This window comes from Sus scrofa, chromosome 2 (genome assembly GCF_000003025.6).
Source record: "Sus scrofa isolate TJ Tabasco breed Duroc chromosome 2, Sscrofa11.1, whole genome shotgun sequence".
NCBI classification, from domain to species: domain Eukaryota; kingdom Metazoa; phylum Chordata; class Mammalia; order Artiodactyla; family Suidae; genus Sus; species Sus scrofa.
In genome coordinates this window covers 85,514,535-85,533,937 of record NC_010444.4, presented here as the reverse complement: position 1 = coordinate 85,533,937, position 19,403 = coordinate 85,514,535, and the positions used below count along the sequence as shown (strand labels likewise).

At 41.0% G+C, this 19,403-nt stretch overlaps 1 protein-coding gene across 1 annotated transcript in view; it reads right to left on the bottom strand.

The window, feature by feature from the left end:
• Positions 1 to 19,403, bottom strand: part of IQGAP2 (IQ motif containing GTPase activating protein 2) — a 339,223-nt gene that overhangs the window by 99,708 nt on the left and 220,112 nt on the right. The window contains 2 exon segments of the mRNA XM_021084462.1: positions 4,341 to 4,504; positions 15,131 to 15,255. Coding sequence (XP_020940121.1) covers positions 4,341 to 4,504; positions 15,131 to 15,255 — 289 coding nt within the window.

Sequence of the window (19,403 nt, the reverse complement as noted above, 5' to 3'; positions counted from 1 at the left end):
CTGGCACTGCCTTGAGCTGTGGTGTAGGTCACAGATGAGGCTCAGATTTGGTGTTGCTGTGGCTGTGGTGTAGTCCGGCGGCTACAGCTCTGATTAGACTGGGAACCTCCGTATGTCGCAGTGTAGCCCTAAATGGACAAAAGACAAACAAAACAAAACAAAACAAAACTCCAATGGAAGGAATTGGTTTCTGCAAAGTCATCAACTATATAATACAGTTTTAACTACAGAAAAAATCTGACAAATATTCATTTGTTAAAATCACAATTTTTATGCAGTAAGTATGCATTTGAGTGAAAGAGAACCTTGGGTACGATATAATTCATTTCCCCCCTAAAATTATCAAGCAAAGACTTCCATTTAAAAATAGCTCACAAGGGGAGTTTCCCTTGTGGCTCAGTGGATTACAAACCCAACCTGTATCCATGAGGATGCAGGTTTGATCCCTGGCCTCACTCAGTGGGTTAAGGATCTGGCATTGCCGTGAACTGTGGTGGAGGTCACAGAGGTGGTTCGGATGCTGCATTGCTGCGGCTGCAGCACAGGCCAGCAGCAGCTATAGCTCTGATTCAATCCCTAGCCTGGGAACTTCCATATGCCGTGGATGTAGGCCTAAAAAGCAAAAATTTAAAAATAGCTCACAGGGAGTTCCCGCTGTGGCACTGTGGGTTAAGAACCTGACTGCAGTAGCTCAGGTCATTGTGGAGGTGCAGACTGGATCCCTGGCCTGACACAGCACGTTAAAGGATCCAGCGTTGCTGCAGCTATGGTATAGGTCACAGACTCAGATTCAATCCCTAGCCTGGGATCTTCCACATGCTGGCATTGAAAAAAAAAAAAAAAAGCTGACAGTTCATATGTATGCCTCTATTGAATAGATCTAGAAAGTGTGTTTTCTGGTAAGTATATGCCACCATGCCCACTACTCAGCCTTTTCCCACAAGAGATGGAAGGAATCTGGGGCCTACAGAAGGTTATACTTGTAATACTGTTAATGAAGACCAAGAATTCTTACTAACTTACATGACTGTCCTCAATCTTTGATAAAACTAAGCATTTTATTAAGATGTTATCCACTGTGACTTTGAATCGCTGTATACTTTTTACATTGATAATACCAGGAATGTAACTTACTTCTATTATTCTTGAAGGTCAGACTTTTGGAAAGCAAGGCACAGGAGTAGTCCCATTAAACACGCAACTGAGGGAGTTCCCATCATGGCTCAGTGGTTAATGAATCTGCTTAGGAACCATGAGGTCGCGGGTTCGATCCCTGGCCTTGCTCTAGTGGATTAAGGATCCGGCGTTGCCATGAGCTGTGGTGTAGGTTGCAGACAAGGCTCGGATCCTGCGTTGCCGTGGCTCTGGCATAGGCTGGTGGCTACAGCACCGATTCAACCCCTAGCCTGGGAACCTCCATATGCCGCAGGTGTGGCCCTAGAAAAGGCAAAAAGACAAAAAAAAAAAAAAAAAAAGACAAAAATAAATAATAAAAAAATTAAAAAATAAAATAAAAATACAACTGAAAATTTCCAGGTATCACAACAGCAGAGGTTAAAAAAAAAGCACGGAGACCCCATCAAATAACAGAGTCAGACTCCCCCGCCCCCCCCACCCCCAGCAAAGAGAAGAGGCTGAGAAAAAACAAAGTCTTAAAATTAATGGGCAGAGAAATAAAATATGTGTTTAAGAATAGCAACTTGGCCACATCAGATTCATTGCTTGGAACTATAGTGTTTTTAATCTCTTAATTATTGTCAAAAGACTTTATAGGCCAAAAGGAGTTTCCTGTTTGAGGTCTAACCCAGATCCCTAGGCTCACATCCAATACTCTAATTACATAATTAAAGCACTGCTTTTGCACTTAGGGATGATGCCTAAGAGCGAGGCGGCAGAGCACTGACACCCTGGCGAGGCTTGGAGTGCCCTGGAGAGCGGCTTGGAGTTCCACCTTGATCTAGAGCCTTTGGATTGGGCTAACAGGAGAGGACCTCCACTGCCTGCCTATGAAAGGTTTGTGGAGTCAGTCTCCCCTCAACAACAAACCCCCAAGTGGCTGTGAGCAGAGAGAAACCCACATCTATCTCCATCCTGCACCCAAAAGATCCCAACATGTGGATGGAGCAGCTGTGTCTAGTACATACCTTGTGACAAGGACATCCCTCGCCACCCACTTACCTGGGTGGCAGCCAGAGGTGTCCACAGTAATACAAGCTACATTACTTAAGCACTTTTTAAATATTTAATTCTTATGGTCGCACCCATGGCAAATGCAAATTTCCAGGCCAGGGCTTGACTCTGAGCCACAGCTGCAGTGACGCCAGATCCTTTAACCTACTGCAGTGGGCGTGGGACTGAACCCGTGCCTGCCTCTGTAGCAACCCAGGCAGCTGCAGTTGGATTCTTAACCCAATGCACTACAGCAGGAACTCTTGAATTTTTATTTATTAATTTTTTTTTGCATAAGTATAGGTGATGCAAAATTTAAAAGATTCAGAAAGATCTTCTTCTGTACAAAAAAGTGACTCAGTTATACCCACACACATATCCGTTCCTTTTCAAATTCTTTTTGCATATAGGTTATCACAGAATGTTGAGTAGGAATATGTATGTATCTTTTTCCCTAGCCATTCAATTATCCTCTCCAGAGACAATCACTTCTGTATATTCTTGGAGACTAGATTATGTTAAAATATTTCTAAGGACTTGAGTTGAAGTTAGCTGCTTTGAAGGGAACACCTGTATTGGAACAGTAGGTTCCTGTTCCAGAAACTAGAGAAGTTACTGGCCTTTTGCGGGTTGTTTACATTGTATTTTGAAAGTTGAACAACATTGAGTATGGAAAATGTGTACTCTGTAAAAAAAAAAAATGAAAGCATCCAAACAGTATAAAAAGAGAGTGAAAAAGAAGTCCCATATACACCAGCCTTCCACTTCACCTGCCAGAAATATTTCATGCACATATAAGCATATATACACATATCCCATTTCTATGTGTGTGGAAGCCTGCTTTTTATATTTAGCAATATCCATATTAAAAATTGTCCAATATAGATCAACTCATTCTTTCTGATGCCCACTCAGTATTTCACCATATGGATACACTGCAAGTTAACTAGCCTCTTCTTGATGGACATTTAGATTGTTTTGGGGTTTTTTCCTATTATAAACAATGCTGTAATAAACATGTTTTTCCACCCGCCTTAATGCACAATAATATATGTTTCTGAATGAGACTAATTCAGAACTAATGACCTTTTTGGCTAGCTTTGGGCAGTTTACTTAGACTTCATTTCATTATCCATAAGAAGACAATGATTCATAGGGCCGTTATGAGTTATTATGAGGATTCTATGAGATAATAGATGTAGAGTACCTAATATTCTGCTTGGCAAATAGTAGGTGCTCAATAAATATTTGCTTGAAACAAAAATGTTTCTCCTGCTCCAGATGAGGCACTTTCTGGGTTCTAAAGACCTGTACAAAGGACATCCCCATCCCTTTCAGGTTGGACTTGCACCTGGGGACACAGCAGCTATAAGTGGCTAGGACCACTTGCTAGCATCAGGTGACAGGTCATAAAGGCCTCTCCACTCAGCTCTTCCAATAGTGGCCAGTATCTGTGGGATGCCTCAAAACAACAGTACGAGTTTTACAACCAGAAAAAACCCTCTGCTCTTCAACGGGACCTGGCCAGGTCAATTTCCTCCCATGCCTAGAACCAAGCTGGTAACCCCCAGCCCTGCCATCATCTGCCTACATCATCCTGCTTCTCACCCACCTAACCAACTCTTCCTTATCCGTCAGGAGCAGTTCCTGTTCTAACGCCATGCCAACTTCTAGGATTCCAGTCCAAGCAATCCCAGGCCACAATGAGCAGTCCTTGTTTGATACATTGTCACATACTCACCTCCACTGCTATTTAACCATTCTACATGAGAATGCCCACTGCCTTAGTAAGTTTCCAAGCATCTTGAGGATAAGGTAAGAACATTCAAATGGTATCACTTGGATCCCCTTTCCTCAGCCAGACGAGATACATGGCATGCAATGAATACATTAAATATCCAGTGATTTGAACTGTGAACAAAAACTCACCCACAATTGAGTTTTTTATGAGAGAGTAGAAACAGTCATCAGCTCTAGAGCTGGTTTCCCCCTCCTGTTGGATACCAGGAAAATAACAGCCCTACTGACTTCTAAACTGATTCATACATAGACAATGAGCTTATGAGCATTAGGAAAAATGGGTTAAAAAAACAAAAAACAAAACCCTCCTCCTCCCCCCCCTCCCCCACATGGTCTGTACATTTAAAAGAAACACACCTACTAAGACTTACCAGGAACTTCTGTGATTTAGCATGGTATAAAACATCCTGGTAGTGCTGGGCAGAGTCTGGGTCTATATCTTTAATCTTTGCAGTAGGTAACAGCAGACTATCTAAGGTTTTCAAAGCATCCCCTTCATCAATGGCTTCATTGATGTACCCTACAGCTACAACTCCTAGAAAATGAAGAAAAAAATTTCCTTTTAAGTCACAGTATATTATAAGCTTTCTAGAGTCACTTTTACTAAAGATTGTGTTAGAGGAGGGGGAAGGAGGAACACACACACACACACACACACACACACACACACACACACACACACACAAACACAACTGTAAGAACAAGTAAGTAAGGCAGGCCAAGGGCCTCACAGTAAATCAAAGTACAGAAGTCTATTGTAGGAGTTCCCATTGTGGTACAGTGCAAATGAATCTGACTAGGAACCATGAGGTTGTGGGTTCGATCCCTGGCCTCGCTCAGTGGGTTAAGGATTTGGCATTGCCGTGAGCTGTGGTGTAGGTCACAGACATGGCTCGGATCTGGCGTTGCTGTGGCTGTGGTGCAGGCTGGCAGCTGTAGCTCCAATTCGACCCCTAGCCCAGGAACCTCCATATGCCAGCAGTGTGGCCCTAAAAAGCAAAAAAAAAAAAAAGAAGTACACCGTATCTTTATATACTTGCAATGTGCAATCTAAAAATGAAATTAAGGGAAAATTCTGTAATAGATTCCAATTATGAATATATCACAAATACAAAAAGAATAAACACTTAGGAATACATTTAACAAAATGAGAACAAAACATATACACCGAAAATTATGAAACCCCCCTGGAAAAAAAGATGACCTAAATAAAGGGAAAAATCATCCTAAGTTCATGGGTCAAAGGCTTAATATTGTTAAAATGGAAATACTCCTCAAAGTGATCTATAGACTCAGTGTAACTCCTATCAAAATCCCAGCTGCCTTTTTAAAAGAACAAATTGACCAGCTAATTCCAAAATTCATATAGAAGTGCAAGGGATCAAGAAATAACCAATGCTGGGGACATAAATTGGTGTAGCCATTGAGGAAAACAGTATGGAAGTTCCTCAAAATACTAAAAATAGAGTTGTCATATGATTCAGCAATCCCACTCCTGGGCATGTACCTATAAAACTGCAAAACTGTAATTCAAAAAGGTACATGCAGAGTTCCCGTCGTGGCGCAGTGGAAACGAATCCGACTAGGAACCATGAGGTTGCGGGTTCAATCCCTGGCCTCACTCAGTGGGTTAAGGATCCGGCGTTGCTGTGGCTGTGGCATAGGCCAGCGGCTACGGCTCCAATTAGATCCCTAGCCTAGGAATCTCCATATGCCGCAGTTGTGGCCCTCAAAAAGACAAAAAAGACAAAAAAAAAAAAAAAAAAGATAGATGCACCCCTAGGAGCACTATTCACAATAGCCAAGAAATGAAAATAACCTAAACATCCGTTGGCAGATGAATGGATAAAAAAGTGGTGAATACTACTTAGCCACAAAAAAGAATGAAATAATGCCATTTGTAGCAACATGGATGGACCTAGAGATTCTCATACTAAGGGAAGTAAGTTAGAGAAACAAATCATATATGATATCACTTACATATGGAATCTAAAATATGACACAAACGAACACATCTATGAAACAGAAACAGACTCATAGACATAGAGAACACACGTGTGGTTGCCAAGAGGGAGGGGATGTTGGGAAGGGAAGGACTGGGAGTTTGAGGTTAACAGGTGCAAACTAGTATTTATAGGATGGATACAACAGCTACGTCTATATAGCACAGGGAACTATATTCAATATCCTGTGATAAAGCATAATGAAAAAGAATGTGAAAAAGAATATATATATATGAACCACTTTGCCATACGGCAGAAATTAACACAACAATATAAATCAACGTTATTGCAACAATTTTTTTTAAATTAAGAAATAACTAATGCAATGTTGGCAGAAAAAAACAGCAGGAAGATTCTTTCCAATTTCAAACTTACTACAAAGCTATAGTTGACAAAGAATGACATCAACATAAAGACAGACATATATATACATTAATGGAGTAGAATTTAGAGTTTAGAAATAAACCCTTACATTTACGGTCAACTGACTTTTTTTTTTTTCTTTTTTGTCGTCTTTTCTGGGGCCGCTCCCTTGGCATATGGAGGTTCCCAGGCTAGGGGTCTAATCAGAGCTGTAGCCACCAGTCTACGCCAGAGCCACAGCAACACAGGATCCGAGTCATGTCTGCAACCTACACCACAGCTCATGGCAACCCTGGATCCTTAACCCACTGAGCAAGGCCAGGGATCGAACCCGCCGCTTCATGCTTCCCAGTCAGATTCGTTAACCACTGAGCCACGAAGGGAACTCCTATGGTCAACTGATTTTTGACCAAGGTTGACAAGACAAAGCAACAGGAAAAAAACAGTTTTTATAACAAATGGCACAGACAACTGAATGTTCACACACATAAGAATGAAGTTGACAGATGTAAACTATTGCCTTTGGGATGGATAAACAATGAGATCCTGCTGTATAGCACTGGCAACTATATCTAGTCACTTACGATGGAGCATGATAATGTGACAGAAAGAATGTATATATGTCTGTGTAACTGGGTCACTTTGCTGTACAGCAGAAAACTGACCAAACACCATAAATCAACTATAATGGAAAAAATAAAAATCACTTAAAAAAAAAAATGAAGCTGGTCTCCCAACATCACATCCCCAGGAGGTAACTCAAAATGGATCAAAGATCTAGACATAAAAGCTCAAACTATAATTAATCTCTCAGAAGAAAAATAAGAGTAAATCTTTGCGGTCTTATGTTGGGCAATACTTTTTAGCTATGAACACCAAAACCATAAAAAAAGAAATGAATACATGGGATGATTTTAAAATCAAACCTTTAAAAGGTACAAACTATTATGCATAAAAGAAGCTACAAGGACATGCTGTACAACACAGGCAACATAGCCAATCTTTTAAACTAACTCTACACAGAGTATAACTTTTAAAAATTATGAATCACCATGCCACACATCTGTAACTTATATAATATTGTTTATCAACTATGCCTCAATTAATAAATTAAACCTTTTGTTTCCAAGGACATCATCAAAGAAAGTGAAGACCACCTAAAGAATGAAAGAAATACTTGCAAGTCCTGTACCTGATGAAAAAAAAAATGCATATACCTGATACACAGGCATATCAAATTTATAAGGAACTCTTACAACTCAACAATCAAAAAGAAAACCCCAAAGCCAGTTTAAAATGGATAAAGGACCTGATCAGATCTTTCTTTCCTTCTTTCCCTCTTTCTTTTCCTTTCTTTCTGTCTGTCTGTCTCTCTTCTTTCTTTCTTAGGGCCACACCCCCAAGCATATGGGAATGTGAGGTCTAATTGGAGCTGCAGTCTATGCCACGGCCATAGTAACGTGAGATCCGAGCTACTTTCTTAACCTACACCCCAGTACATGCCAACACTGATCCTTAGCCCACTGAGCAAGGCCAGGAATCGAACTGGCATCCTCATGGATACTAGTCAGGTTCATTACCGCTGAACCACGGAGGGAAATCCTCAGATATTTCTTTACAGAAGATATACAAATACCTAACAGGCACATGAACAGATGCTCAATACCTTATTAGAAAAATGCAAATCCAAATCACAAAATACCACTTCATACCCACTAGGATGGCTATATTAAAAAATAACAATAAAATTGTTGTGAGGATGTGGTGAAATTGGAATACTCATACATTGCTGGTGGGAATGGAAAACTCTAGTCACCTTGGCAAATAGGCAGTCTCTTAAAATATTACTATGTTTCGAGGCGCAGCGGAAACGAATCCAACTAGGAACCATGAGGTTGGGGGTTCCATCCCTGGCCTCGCTCAGTGGGTTAAGGATCCAGCGTTGCCAAGCGTTGTGGTGTAGGTCGCAGACAGGGCTCAGATATGGCGTTGCTGTGGCTGTGGTGTAGGCTGGCAGCTACAGTTGCAATTTGACCCCTAGCCTGGGAACCTCCATATGCCGTGGGTGTGGCCCTAGAAAAAAGACAAAAAAAAAAAAAAAAAAAATTAAACAGAGAATTGCCAAGTAATCCAGCAATTCCACTTCTAGATATATACTCAAGGGAAATGAAACCATATGGTCACACAAAAGCTTATACATGAATAATTATAGGAGCAATGTTTATAATAACTAAGAAGTAGAAACCAACCCAAATATTCATCAACTCATAAATGAATAAACAAAATATATATCCACAGAATGGAATATTACCTGACCTAGAAAGGAATATGAAGTATATGCCAATACATGATACAACATGGATGAACCTTGAAAACATTATGCTAAGTAAAAGAAACCAGACATAAAAGGCCCCATATTATATGACTCTATTTATATGATATATCCAGAATAGGAAAATCCATAGAAACAAAGTAGACTAGTGATTGCCAGGGAATAGGAGGAGAGGGAATAGGGAGTGACTGCTCATGGGTATGAAGTTTCTTTCTGGGGTTATGAAAATGTTCTGAATTTAGATAGTAGTGACGGATGCATAACTTTTAAAACATACATAAACCACCATAAAAACATAATAAAAGGGTGAACTTTATGGTATAGGAATTATATGTCAATAAAGCTGTTACGAAAACAGGGAGATAACCTGACATACAAGCAGCCGTAGAGATGCTCATATCTAGTGTAACCCTCATTACCTATTAATGCCGAGGCATTGGATGATGGAACCACAGAACACCAGCGCTGAAAGAATTTAATGTACAAATGTACGGGAAAAAACACTGACGTGCAAAGGAATGGAACATACATTCTATTATTTAGATTATTCCACTTTATCACCCTGTAAAGAATGCCAGAAGAGAGATGGTTCAAAACCAAACAATTCCCTGCAGTGTTTGCAGACTGAAGCTCCAGTCAGTCTAGTCCAACTGGTGTGAGGATGAAAATATTCTCTATCTGAGCTTTCCAATATGGAAGCTATTAGCCACAAAGAGCTACTGAGCATTTAAAATGTACCTAGTATGACTCAAGAATTTTAAATTTTATTTCATTTTTTTTATTATTATCATCATTATTTTTTTGTTTTTTTGCCATTTCTTGAGCCGCTCCCGCGGCATATGGAGGTTCCCAGGCTAGGGGTCTAATCAGAGCTGCAGCCACTGGCCTACACCAGAGCCACAGCAACACAGGATCCGAGCCGCGTCTGCAAACTGCACCACAGCTCATGGCAACGCCAGATCCTCAACCCACTGAGCAAGGCCAGGGATCGAACCCGCAACCTCATGGTTCCTAGTTGGATTCGTTAACCACTGAGCCACGTCGGGAACTCCAATTTTATTTCATTTTAATTAGTTAAAATAGCCACACATGGCTGGGAAATATAGGTAGGCTTCATATAAAGTAGCAGTCTTGCATGTTTAGGGATATTGTTAAGATTCAAGGGTGGCTAATTTAGTATCACAGATTGTTTCTCTAATGCCAGCTGGTAAAATAACATCTGGAATCCGAATTCATGGGCGTACCAAAGGACAAATAAGCATATCCACCCATGTAACGTTTTACCATCTCCACGACAGGATCTTAGGACACAGACCATAAGGTATAGTAATGAAAAGCACAAAAGCTAAGCTATGCAGTTGGGAACTCTTTTGAAACTCTAGCAAAAGGAATCTATTTGGAGGCCACTTCTCAACACTACCTTATTCTTAAAAGTAAACTATCAACTATAGTGTATGTATATGCAGGTGCATTATTCATGACTATACATACCCATATGTACACATATATACACACATACATTCACATACTCCCAAGGTCTTCTGCTTCCCAGGTTCATGCTCATGAATAAGAACTAATAAAGAAACTAAACATTAACAACCAGCAAGCTTAGATAACAAACATTCTTAAAAGCCAAACATTATCTGATTTTGTCAGTGATTTTTCACCAAAACCCATCACAAGCCACTTTACAAATGTGATATGCTATGAAACAGAATACGTACTTCAAATTTTTAAGAAGCATCTTCATCTTGACATTCAAATTAAGGTAAGATACTTAGCTGGGGATCTCCCGAATAAATGTTCCCATTAAGACCATTGCTAAGAATGAGAAGAGTTATCTGTAGGAGAAAAAGGACCACCTACAATGCCTAGAAATTATTCCAGATTATAATACTCAAACACGTTTGAAGAAAGAGCAAGAATACTTCCGTAACATGCAAGTTGGGACACGGCAACACACTGGAAGAACTTGGGGACGGCTAAGTACTGCCTACGTACAAAGTCTTAGCATTTTGCCCTGGAATATTTATAAACTGGAGAGCACGGAACACTTACGTCATCCACTGGACAACCCCTTGGGTGGACTATTCTAAACATTTTTAAACATCCCATCCAAACATGATCTTTCCAGAACTACGTCTGAGAAAGAGAACGTGTCCCCAACCCGCCAATCACCTGGGAACGAGTGCATGCCAGCTGACTTGATTGAAATCACCCGCTTAAGTTTTTGGAGTGTTTCTATGAACACACGCTGCTGATGTCATAGTAAATGACCTCATAGGAGCTGAAAAACCTTCCCAGAACCCCCCTGAGCACATCTGCCTCACTTCCTCTGTTTATAAGTGAAGAGAAAATCCAAGTGAGCAAAGATTGTAAACTTCTCACTCCAGGGCCCACTTATTTTTTTTTTAATAAAAACTGAAAAAAAAAATCTTGTTGAAGTGTGGTTGATTTACAATGTTGTGTTCATTTCTGCTGCTCAGCAAACTTCTTTCAATCATCATGTGATGCCAAACATTCTAGCCTGGTGAGAAAGTGGGTATTCCCTTAGAGGTGGTGTATTTGAGACAGCAGATGAGGTAACTGACAAAGAATGGTGCCTACCAGATTTTTAAAGCAAAAATTCACAGGAAGAAAATCTCCATGTCTAAACTACATGGTGAAAATAATGCCACTCTATGGCTCAAATGGGAAAAGAGAACTTTCCATTAAGAAATCAGCAAAGCGTCCAAGTTGGAGGAAATGCCTCTAGCAGCTTTTCCATTCAATTCTGCTTCCACATTGATTATTTCCCATTAGCCAAATACCTCATCCACACCACAGTTCAGATATAGGATTAGATCGTGGAGTGTGGAGCAGTGATGGGGTGGCAAGAAAAAGTCCATGAACAAGTCTCAGCTCTTTCAAGTGATTTAATTTCTACTGAGCAATTCATGCCTGTTTCACAACAGTATATATATATATTTTACTTGGCTTTTAAAGAAATTACCTAAACATATCCAACTCAACACTTCAAGAACTTTACACAAAAATACCCCATTGTGACAAAACAACAAACCAAAACACAGAGACATGAAATCTTTTGTAGTAAGTCCCCTAAATTCTAGAAAGGAAATATTAGTCTCTCAAATAACTACTCTAGGAGTTCCTGCTATGGCACAATAGCATTGGTAGCATCTCTGGAGAGCTGAGATGCAGGTTCGATCCCCAGCCAGGCACAGTGCTTAAGAATCCAGTGTTGCCACAGCTGCAGCACAGGTCACAACTGTAGCTCGGATCTGATCCCTGATTCCATACGCAGTGGGGCAGCCAAAAAAGAAAAAAACAAACAATAAAAACTATTCTGGTTATGACATATGTCCTTCATGCCAAGATGGTTAGAAGAAATGTGATAATGGCTGTGATATGTCCCATGGAGAATGACTGAGTGGTACGGTTATCTGGATAAATGCCATACAAATCCAAAGAGAATGTTGCTTCAAAATATCTACCTACGAAAGACACCCTTCTGAGTTCCCATTGTGGCTCGGTGGTAATGAACCCAACTAGCATCCATGAGGATGCATGTTTGATTCCCTGGCCCTGCTCAGTAGGATTAAGGATCTGGCATTGCCATGAGCTGTGGTGTAGGTCACAGACTCAGCTCGGATCCCACGTTGCTGAGGGCATGGCGTAGGCTGGCAGCTGCAGCTCAGATTCGACCCCTAGCCTAGGAACTTCCATATGCCTTGGGTGTGGTCCTAAAAAGGCAAAAGACACCTTTCTTTTAAAGTTAAATATATATTATGTATATGTATTAATATTATATAATTGTTTATATTATAATTATAATTGTTATAATATTTAACTATAATTATAATATATATATATTATCTATATATTAATATATATTAAACATATATATTTATATATGCTGCTTTTCTTTTCCTGGTAAAAACAAAAGATCTGATGATCTGGGACAAAAAATGGCACATTCCCCCCCCCCTTTAATCAGTTTGGAGAATGAGAGTAAAACTATGCTTGTTCAGCACCTTCACTTGTATAATCAGGACACACAGAAATCACCAAAGTCAACCTGGGTTGTGCATATGGTCAGAAAGAACCAGGGGTGGATGGAACCGGATTTTGTGTTTTGCCTACCCTGGTTTAGCTTTAGCCAGAGCACCCAAACCACTGCTGCAAGAGGCTGGAAGCGTGGAGCTGGGGTCGGGGGTCAAGAGGAAGAAGGCAGAATGGCAGGAGGCTGGGGACTGCACTTTGTAACAGCACACACACACCCAGCAGTATCGGCTCTCATCCCCACCCCTCCTTTCTTCTCCTAAGATGATGTCGAACATCTGCTTAAATTACTGCTTCCCCCAACTAACATCTGGCAAGAACCACCAGCTCCCAAGCCAACATGTCAGAAAACAGCTAAGTGGGTGGTGTGTCAGCCATCAGATTGCAGGGATCCCAAAACGCCTCATGGAAAGGAAACGCAGAGATGCAGCAGAACGTCGTGTGGTCACGACTGCAGAAATGTAGATCTATACACAACTTGAAAAGGACAGAATAAAAAGAAGTATTCAGGGAGTTTCCTTAGTGGCTCAGTGGTAACGAACCCAACTAGGATCCATGAGGATGGGGGTCTGATCCCTGGCCTTGCTCATTGGGTTAAGGATCTGGGGTTGCCACGAGCTGTGGTGTAGGTTGCAGATGCGGCTCGGATCTGGCGTTTCTGTGGCTGTGGTGTAGGCCGGCAGCTATAGCTCCAATTCAACCCCTAACCTCCACATGCTGTAAACATCCATATGCTGTGGGTGAGGCCCTAAAAAGTAGAAAAAAGAATTGTTTAGGCATCCGTGTAACAGTGGCATCTATGGTACACCATCTCAAGGTCCCACTTCCTATTAGAGGCCTGGAGTGAGAAGACACTGAAAAAAAAGCAAACCCAGCCTTGATGTTGGGCCTAGGGCTTACAAGAACTAGTAAAGAGAAGGAAACTATGCAAACTCAAGTAACTAACAGTCATGTGTTTTTATCTCAGGACTGAATTTAGTGTAACAAAATCAGAGATGGAGCATTAGAAGATCAGATCTAAGACCTGACCAAAACCAGCTACAACAAAATATTGTGAACTATTTTTTTTCTATTTATAGAGAGAAAGCGCAGAGTGTAGCAGTTTCTGTTTTTTACACAATTTAAAAAGGTTACTTTCAAATTACAATTATTACAAAGCATTGGCTATATTCCTCGTGTTGTACAGCACACCCTTGTAGCCCGTCTTACACCTGCAGGTTTGTAGCTTCCACTCCCCCGCCGCCACATTGTCTCTCCCCTCCTCTCCTCACTGGTAACCACTAGTTTGTACTCTATCTGTGAGTCTGCTTCTTTTTTGTTATATTCACTAGCTTCATTTTTTTTAGATTTCACATATAAGTGTTATCACAAAGTATTTGTCTTTCTCGGTCTTAATTTCACTTACCATAATACCTTCCAAGTGGCAAAATTTTGTTCTTTTTACGACTGAGTAGTATTCGTGTGTGTGTGTGTGTGTGTGAGTGTGAGTGAGTGTGTATACACATATCTTCTTTATCCAGTCATCTGTTGATGGACACTTAGGTTATAAGACCTTACCGAAATAAACTAGGACAAAACATCGTAAATTCTGAAGGAAGGACCTGCCTATTCTATCAGCAGACTTGAAGCTAGCGAGTTAGAAAGCCAAGTCAAAGCTGGAGGGTCGTTAGGACATCAGCAATCCTAATCCAATGTCAAACTGCTCAGAGAAAGCCAAAGAAGATGGGGATGGTTGGTTTGTTTTCATGATGGAAAAAGGCAGCCTGAAGCTTAGATTTGGTCATTTATGCTACCAAAAAAACAGCAAATACACTGATTGCCTAAGTTTCATAGCTCCTCATTCTTCACTCTATTTTTATAAGAAAGAGGCAAATGACAAGGAAGCAAGCTGACATTCAAGAAAGCATGTACATCTTTTTGGGACTATCCATTTTCATACGGGAAGCTCATAAGTTCTAGAAACACAGCAAACCCCCATGATTTGAGATCATAAAGCAGCAGGGAGATTATGTTGCAATTTCTTCTCAGGACAGGAACATGTGTTGCACTTTAGAAAAATGCCCAAATGAAAGGTCAAAATAAAACCGAGTGCTTAAAAAGCGGAGTTATTTAGAGCAGTCGTCTCTCAAGTGGTAATACATAAGAAAATCCTAGGACTTATATTTCTACTCTTTTATTCTATCCTTTTATGTCTTTTTGGGGTTGCTCTGTCGTGTTTATAATATGCTGGATGGTAGTGCAGAAAGAACGTTTATATATCAATACATATATCCACACCAGGGGAGTGTGTTCTCATAGGGCTCTGTGGGCAGAAAATCTGTAGCCCTAAACGAGAGAACTGTGATGTCCAGAAACCTTATTCTCCCACTGTCAGTAGAGAAGGAAAGTGTTCCATACTTACGGTCATTTTCTTCTTGAATTTCAGTATTAACCATATCGATACAGTTCTGAATTTCATTCCAGCTTAAGTTCTCTTGCCCTTGGGATAAGGCTTCCAGTTTAATGGAGAGAAGTGCATTTGCGTAACTGGAGAAGAGAAAACAATTATCATCTACTCGGAGAAGTTCATTCTGTGTTCATGATGCATCTTAAATTTGACACACGGGCTCCGTGTGACGAGATGAGGTTAAACAAAGAGCAGAAAGGCAAGTCAAATTGTTTTGTGCCGCCTTGTTAACACCAACCTCACTTAGACTAATGGTTTTTTTTTTTCTTAAAAATACTTTTCATGTACAAATGCTTTTTATTCCTTTCTTTTTCTTTTCTTTTTTTCTTTCTTTCTTTTTTTTTTTTTTTTTTTTTTTTGTCTTTTTGCCTTTTCTAGGGCCATTCCCGCGGCATATGGAGGTTCCCAGGTTAGGGGTCGAATCAGAGCTACAGCTGCCGGCCACAGCCACAGCAACACCAGATACAAACCACATCTGTGACCTACACCACAGCCCATGGCAACGCTGGATCCCCAACCCATGGAGCAAGGCCAGGGATCGAACCCGCAACCTCATGGTTCCTTGTTGGATTCGTTAACCACCACGCCAATCAAATTCCAATCTTGTACTCAAACAAACGAACAGAAAAAACCCTCAATGCTTTTAACTCTGTTTTTGGGTAACAATTACTTGGGTTTTTGGGTAACAATTTTCCCTTTCCTTTGTATGGTTGTGTGGTTCCTTTGTATGATTACATGATAAAACTCAGAATGACCATGGTTCCCAATCTTTCCATCAGGAGTCATTTTTTTCTTTCTTGTTCCTTTCCCAAATCCAAACTCTGAGAGACCTTTTTTATAGTAACCCTAAGATAGCTGGGTTACCTTGTGGCCTAATACATGCAAGGACAAATCAAAGAAAATGCAAATGCAGTTTCAGAAACCTTGCTGAGTAACACACATTTTCACTGTTTTCTTGAAGAGGTGGTGCATGAGTAAAACCCAGAATATCCTAGAATTCCTCTTCATCTGTTCATTCTTCCTCAGGCTTCACAGCAGCTACTCCCCACCTCTCTCCTGTGTCACCTCACTGTCATAACACTTACACCTCATTTCTGAACGTGCCCCCCCCCCTTATTCTGCACATTCCTCTGGAAAATAGTGTTTGGTCAACACTCCTGATTATTTTTCTTGTTTTGAGAAATTTCAGAGAAAAAGATGATCCATCTTGACACACTACTAAGAAATGTTCATTTCATCATCGGTCTTCTCATTTGCAGAAATTCCCAAGTTATACATCTGATGTTACAACCCTAGGCCAACATGAATGAGCTAGTCTAACTCAAAGTGTAGAAGCTCCATAGTTGAGTTGCCTTATGCATCTTTTCACATACTGATTCATTACGCAGTCTGACTTGTGAATAGAACCTACGGATTTGCTACCAGTAGAGGTTACAAGAAGTAACCTCTACTGGAAACTATACCTAGTCAATAATGATGGAGCATGGTAATGTGAGAAAAAAGAATGTACACATATATGTGTAACTGGATCACCTTGCTGTATAGTAGAAAACTGACAGAACACTGTCAACCAGCTATAATGGAAAAAAATAAAAATCATTCTATATACACATACATAAAAGAAGTAACCTCATGTTGAGTCTAAACTGTTTTCCTGGTTGTGACAGCTTTCCTTAAAGTTCTGCACACTCCAGGGTGACACTGAGATGTCTTCCACTGAGTGTAGCTTGAGAGAGAAAAACATCATTCTGAACAGCAAGTGATGGTGAGGATTCATTTTCTGTGGGTGAATTAGGCCTCCCCAAACACAGGCCTGAAACTGTCTCAGTGTCCTGTGTGAGATTTTCATCTTATCAAGAGTTATGACCTTAAGAAAATATTCTGCTATACTTACTAGTAGCCACAGAGAACACATAATACCGATCACAACGATAATGGGGTTAAATGACAACCTGCACTAGTTAGCACCCTTCTAAGTGGGGGCCATTCTGTAAGAAAGTACGAAGTCCTTACAGGCCTTTCACGTGCTTGACATCCAAACGATGACTCGATGGGAATAAAATGAAAAAGCTTAAGGGTGAACAAAGGGGAAAAAAAATCTATAATCACTCATCATTTCTTTAGAAGCAAACAAACACTAGCCTAAGGGGAAAAAATTTAGGAATAACATAACAGCGCTCCACAGGCTTTCTGAATGAGTATTAGTCTCCAGCACTAAAGGTATCAGCTTTGGATAATATTCTATAGTTTACCCAATCAGGTTCATGCCCTTTCCCTCCCCATCACTCTCAGAGTTCTCTTCACCATCTACTATGGATAGACTAATAAGGTCTTTCTAACAGACATAGGAAACTCTAAGACTAAAATTCCAACTTCATTCAGCAGATGTTTATTAAGCAGGAACTATGGGAAAAACCTATGGCAGACACGATAGGGAGATTAGGAGGAACAAGATGCAGCCTTTACTCCAAGGAGCTTTCAGTCCATTAGATAGGATGACAAAAACTCAAAAAGGGCACAAAAACCAGAGCATAGGAAAGGATATAAAAGTAGAGACAGTCCCTATGAGAAGAAGTAACGGGGTTGCAAGGGAGATGTGGAGGGAAATCCTTAGGGTTGAATTACCTTGCCTGAGACAGATGCTGAACCAAGCATTTAACCCTCAAAACTTTTCTGCTGGAATTCCCGTTGTGGCTCAGCAGGTTAAGGACCTGACTTTGTCGCTGTGAGGATGTGGGTTTGATCTCTAGCCTGGCTCAGTGGGTTAAAGATTCGGTGTTATACATGGCTCATGGCTCAGATCTGGTGTTGCCATGGCTGCGGCACAGGCCTCAGCTGCCGCTTCGATTTGACCTCTAGCCTGGGAACTTCCATACACCACAGATGTGGCCATAAAAAGGAAAAAAAAAAAAAAACTTTTCTGCAGATGCACAGTATGTGTCTTTGTTGCGTATGTTTGTTTTTGTGTTTTACAGATGAAGAGAAAGAGGCTTGGCTAGAAGAAGTCAAACTTAGCTATTTTTGCCTCCAAGGTTACATTCCTCTAACTGCATCAGGCTAGTCCTCAGAAGAGATGACATGAGCTGACGTGGGAGAAGCATGGACAGAGTTCACGCGCCCATCATCCGTGGCAGGGGGGTGGGGCTTGGAAGCACAATGCTGTGGCAGGCAGAGACGGGCGACAGGCACTGCATTCCTGGTGGTGAGAGGAGCATGCATAGGCGCAGATAAGCCAGAAAGAACAGCGTGTGTTCGATCCAGCTTGGCTGAAGTGCAAACCATGAGGAGGGATGTAGCTGGAGCAAAGGGCAGAACACCACATTGAGTAATTCAGATGAGAACAGGGCACAGTCAAACAGAGGAGCATTATAAACACAGCGACATTTTAGAACAATTAATCTGGGAACAGCATATGCCTAGAGCCAATGCCAGCACTCCATCACTCTCATGAGAACTGGACAAAAAAACCTTTCTGGGAAAAAACAGCCCCAAGGGCAAAAGCCAAGGTAAACTGGTAGAGACTTTGCAGGAATTCATCCAGATGGCCTGTCCAGCCCCCATGTACCGTGAAGAACTTGTACAACCCTAAAGGACAGGCCCAGAGTTTCTCCAACTTGAAAACCTGCCAACTTGGGTTCCCAAGAACTAGAATAAAAGCTCATGTGGCAACTGAAATGCAGAGGCTGTGGAAGATCACTCAGGGCCAATGCAACATTCAATATAAAAACCAAAGGGGGCCCAGAAAGCTCATGTCAATATTAGGTCATCCAGGTGACCCAGAAAATGCTTAAATCAAATTTTTAAAATACTATTTAAACAAGCTGGGAGTTCCCATTGTGGCTCCAAGGGTTAAGAACCGAACTAGTGTCCATGAGGTTGCGGGTTTGATCCCTGGCCTTGCTCAGTGGGTTAAAGGATTCGGTGTTGCCGTGAGCTGTGGTGTAGGCTGAAGAAGCAGCTCATATCCTGAGTTGCTGTGGCTGTGGTACAGGGTGGCAGCTGCAGCCCTGGTTCCACCCCCAGCCTGCATATGCTGCAGGTGTGGCCATAAAAAGAACAAAAAAGAAAAGACGACTCTAAACAAGCACACATTTTAAAAGGTTGTCAAACAGAACACTTGAACTCTGAAGCTGTATCTGTGGCCCCAGTTGAAAATCACAGGTATAAAAGTGGTCCTCAGATGGGGTAGGGGACCATTTCCTTAAAGAGTTATATGTATGCTAAGTGA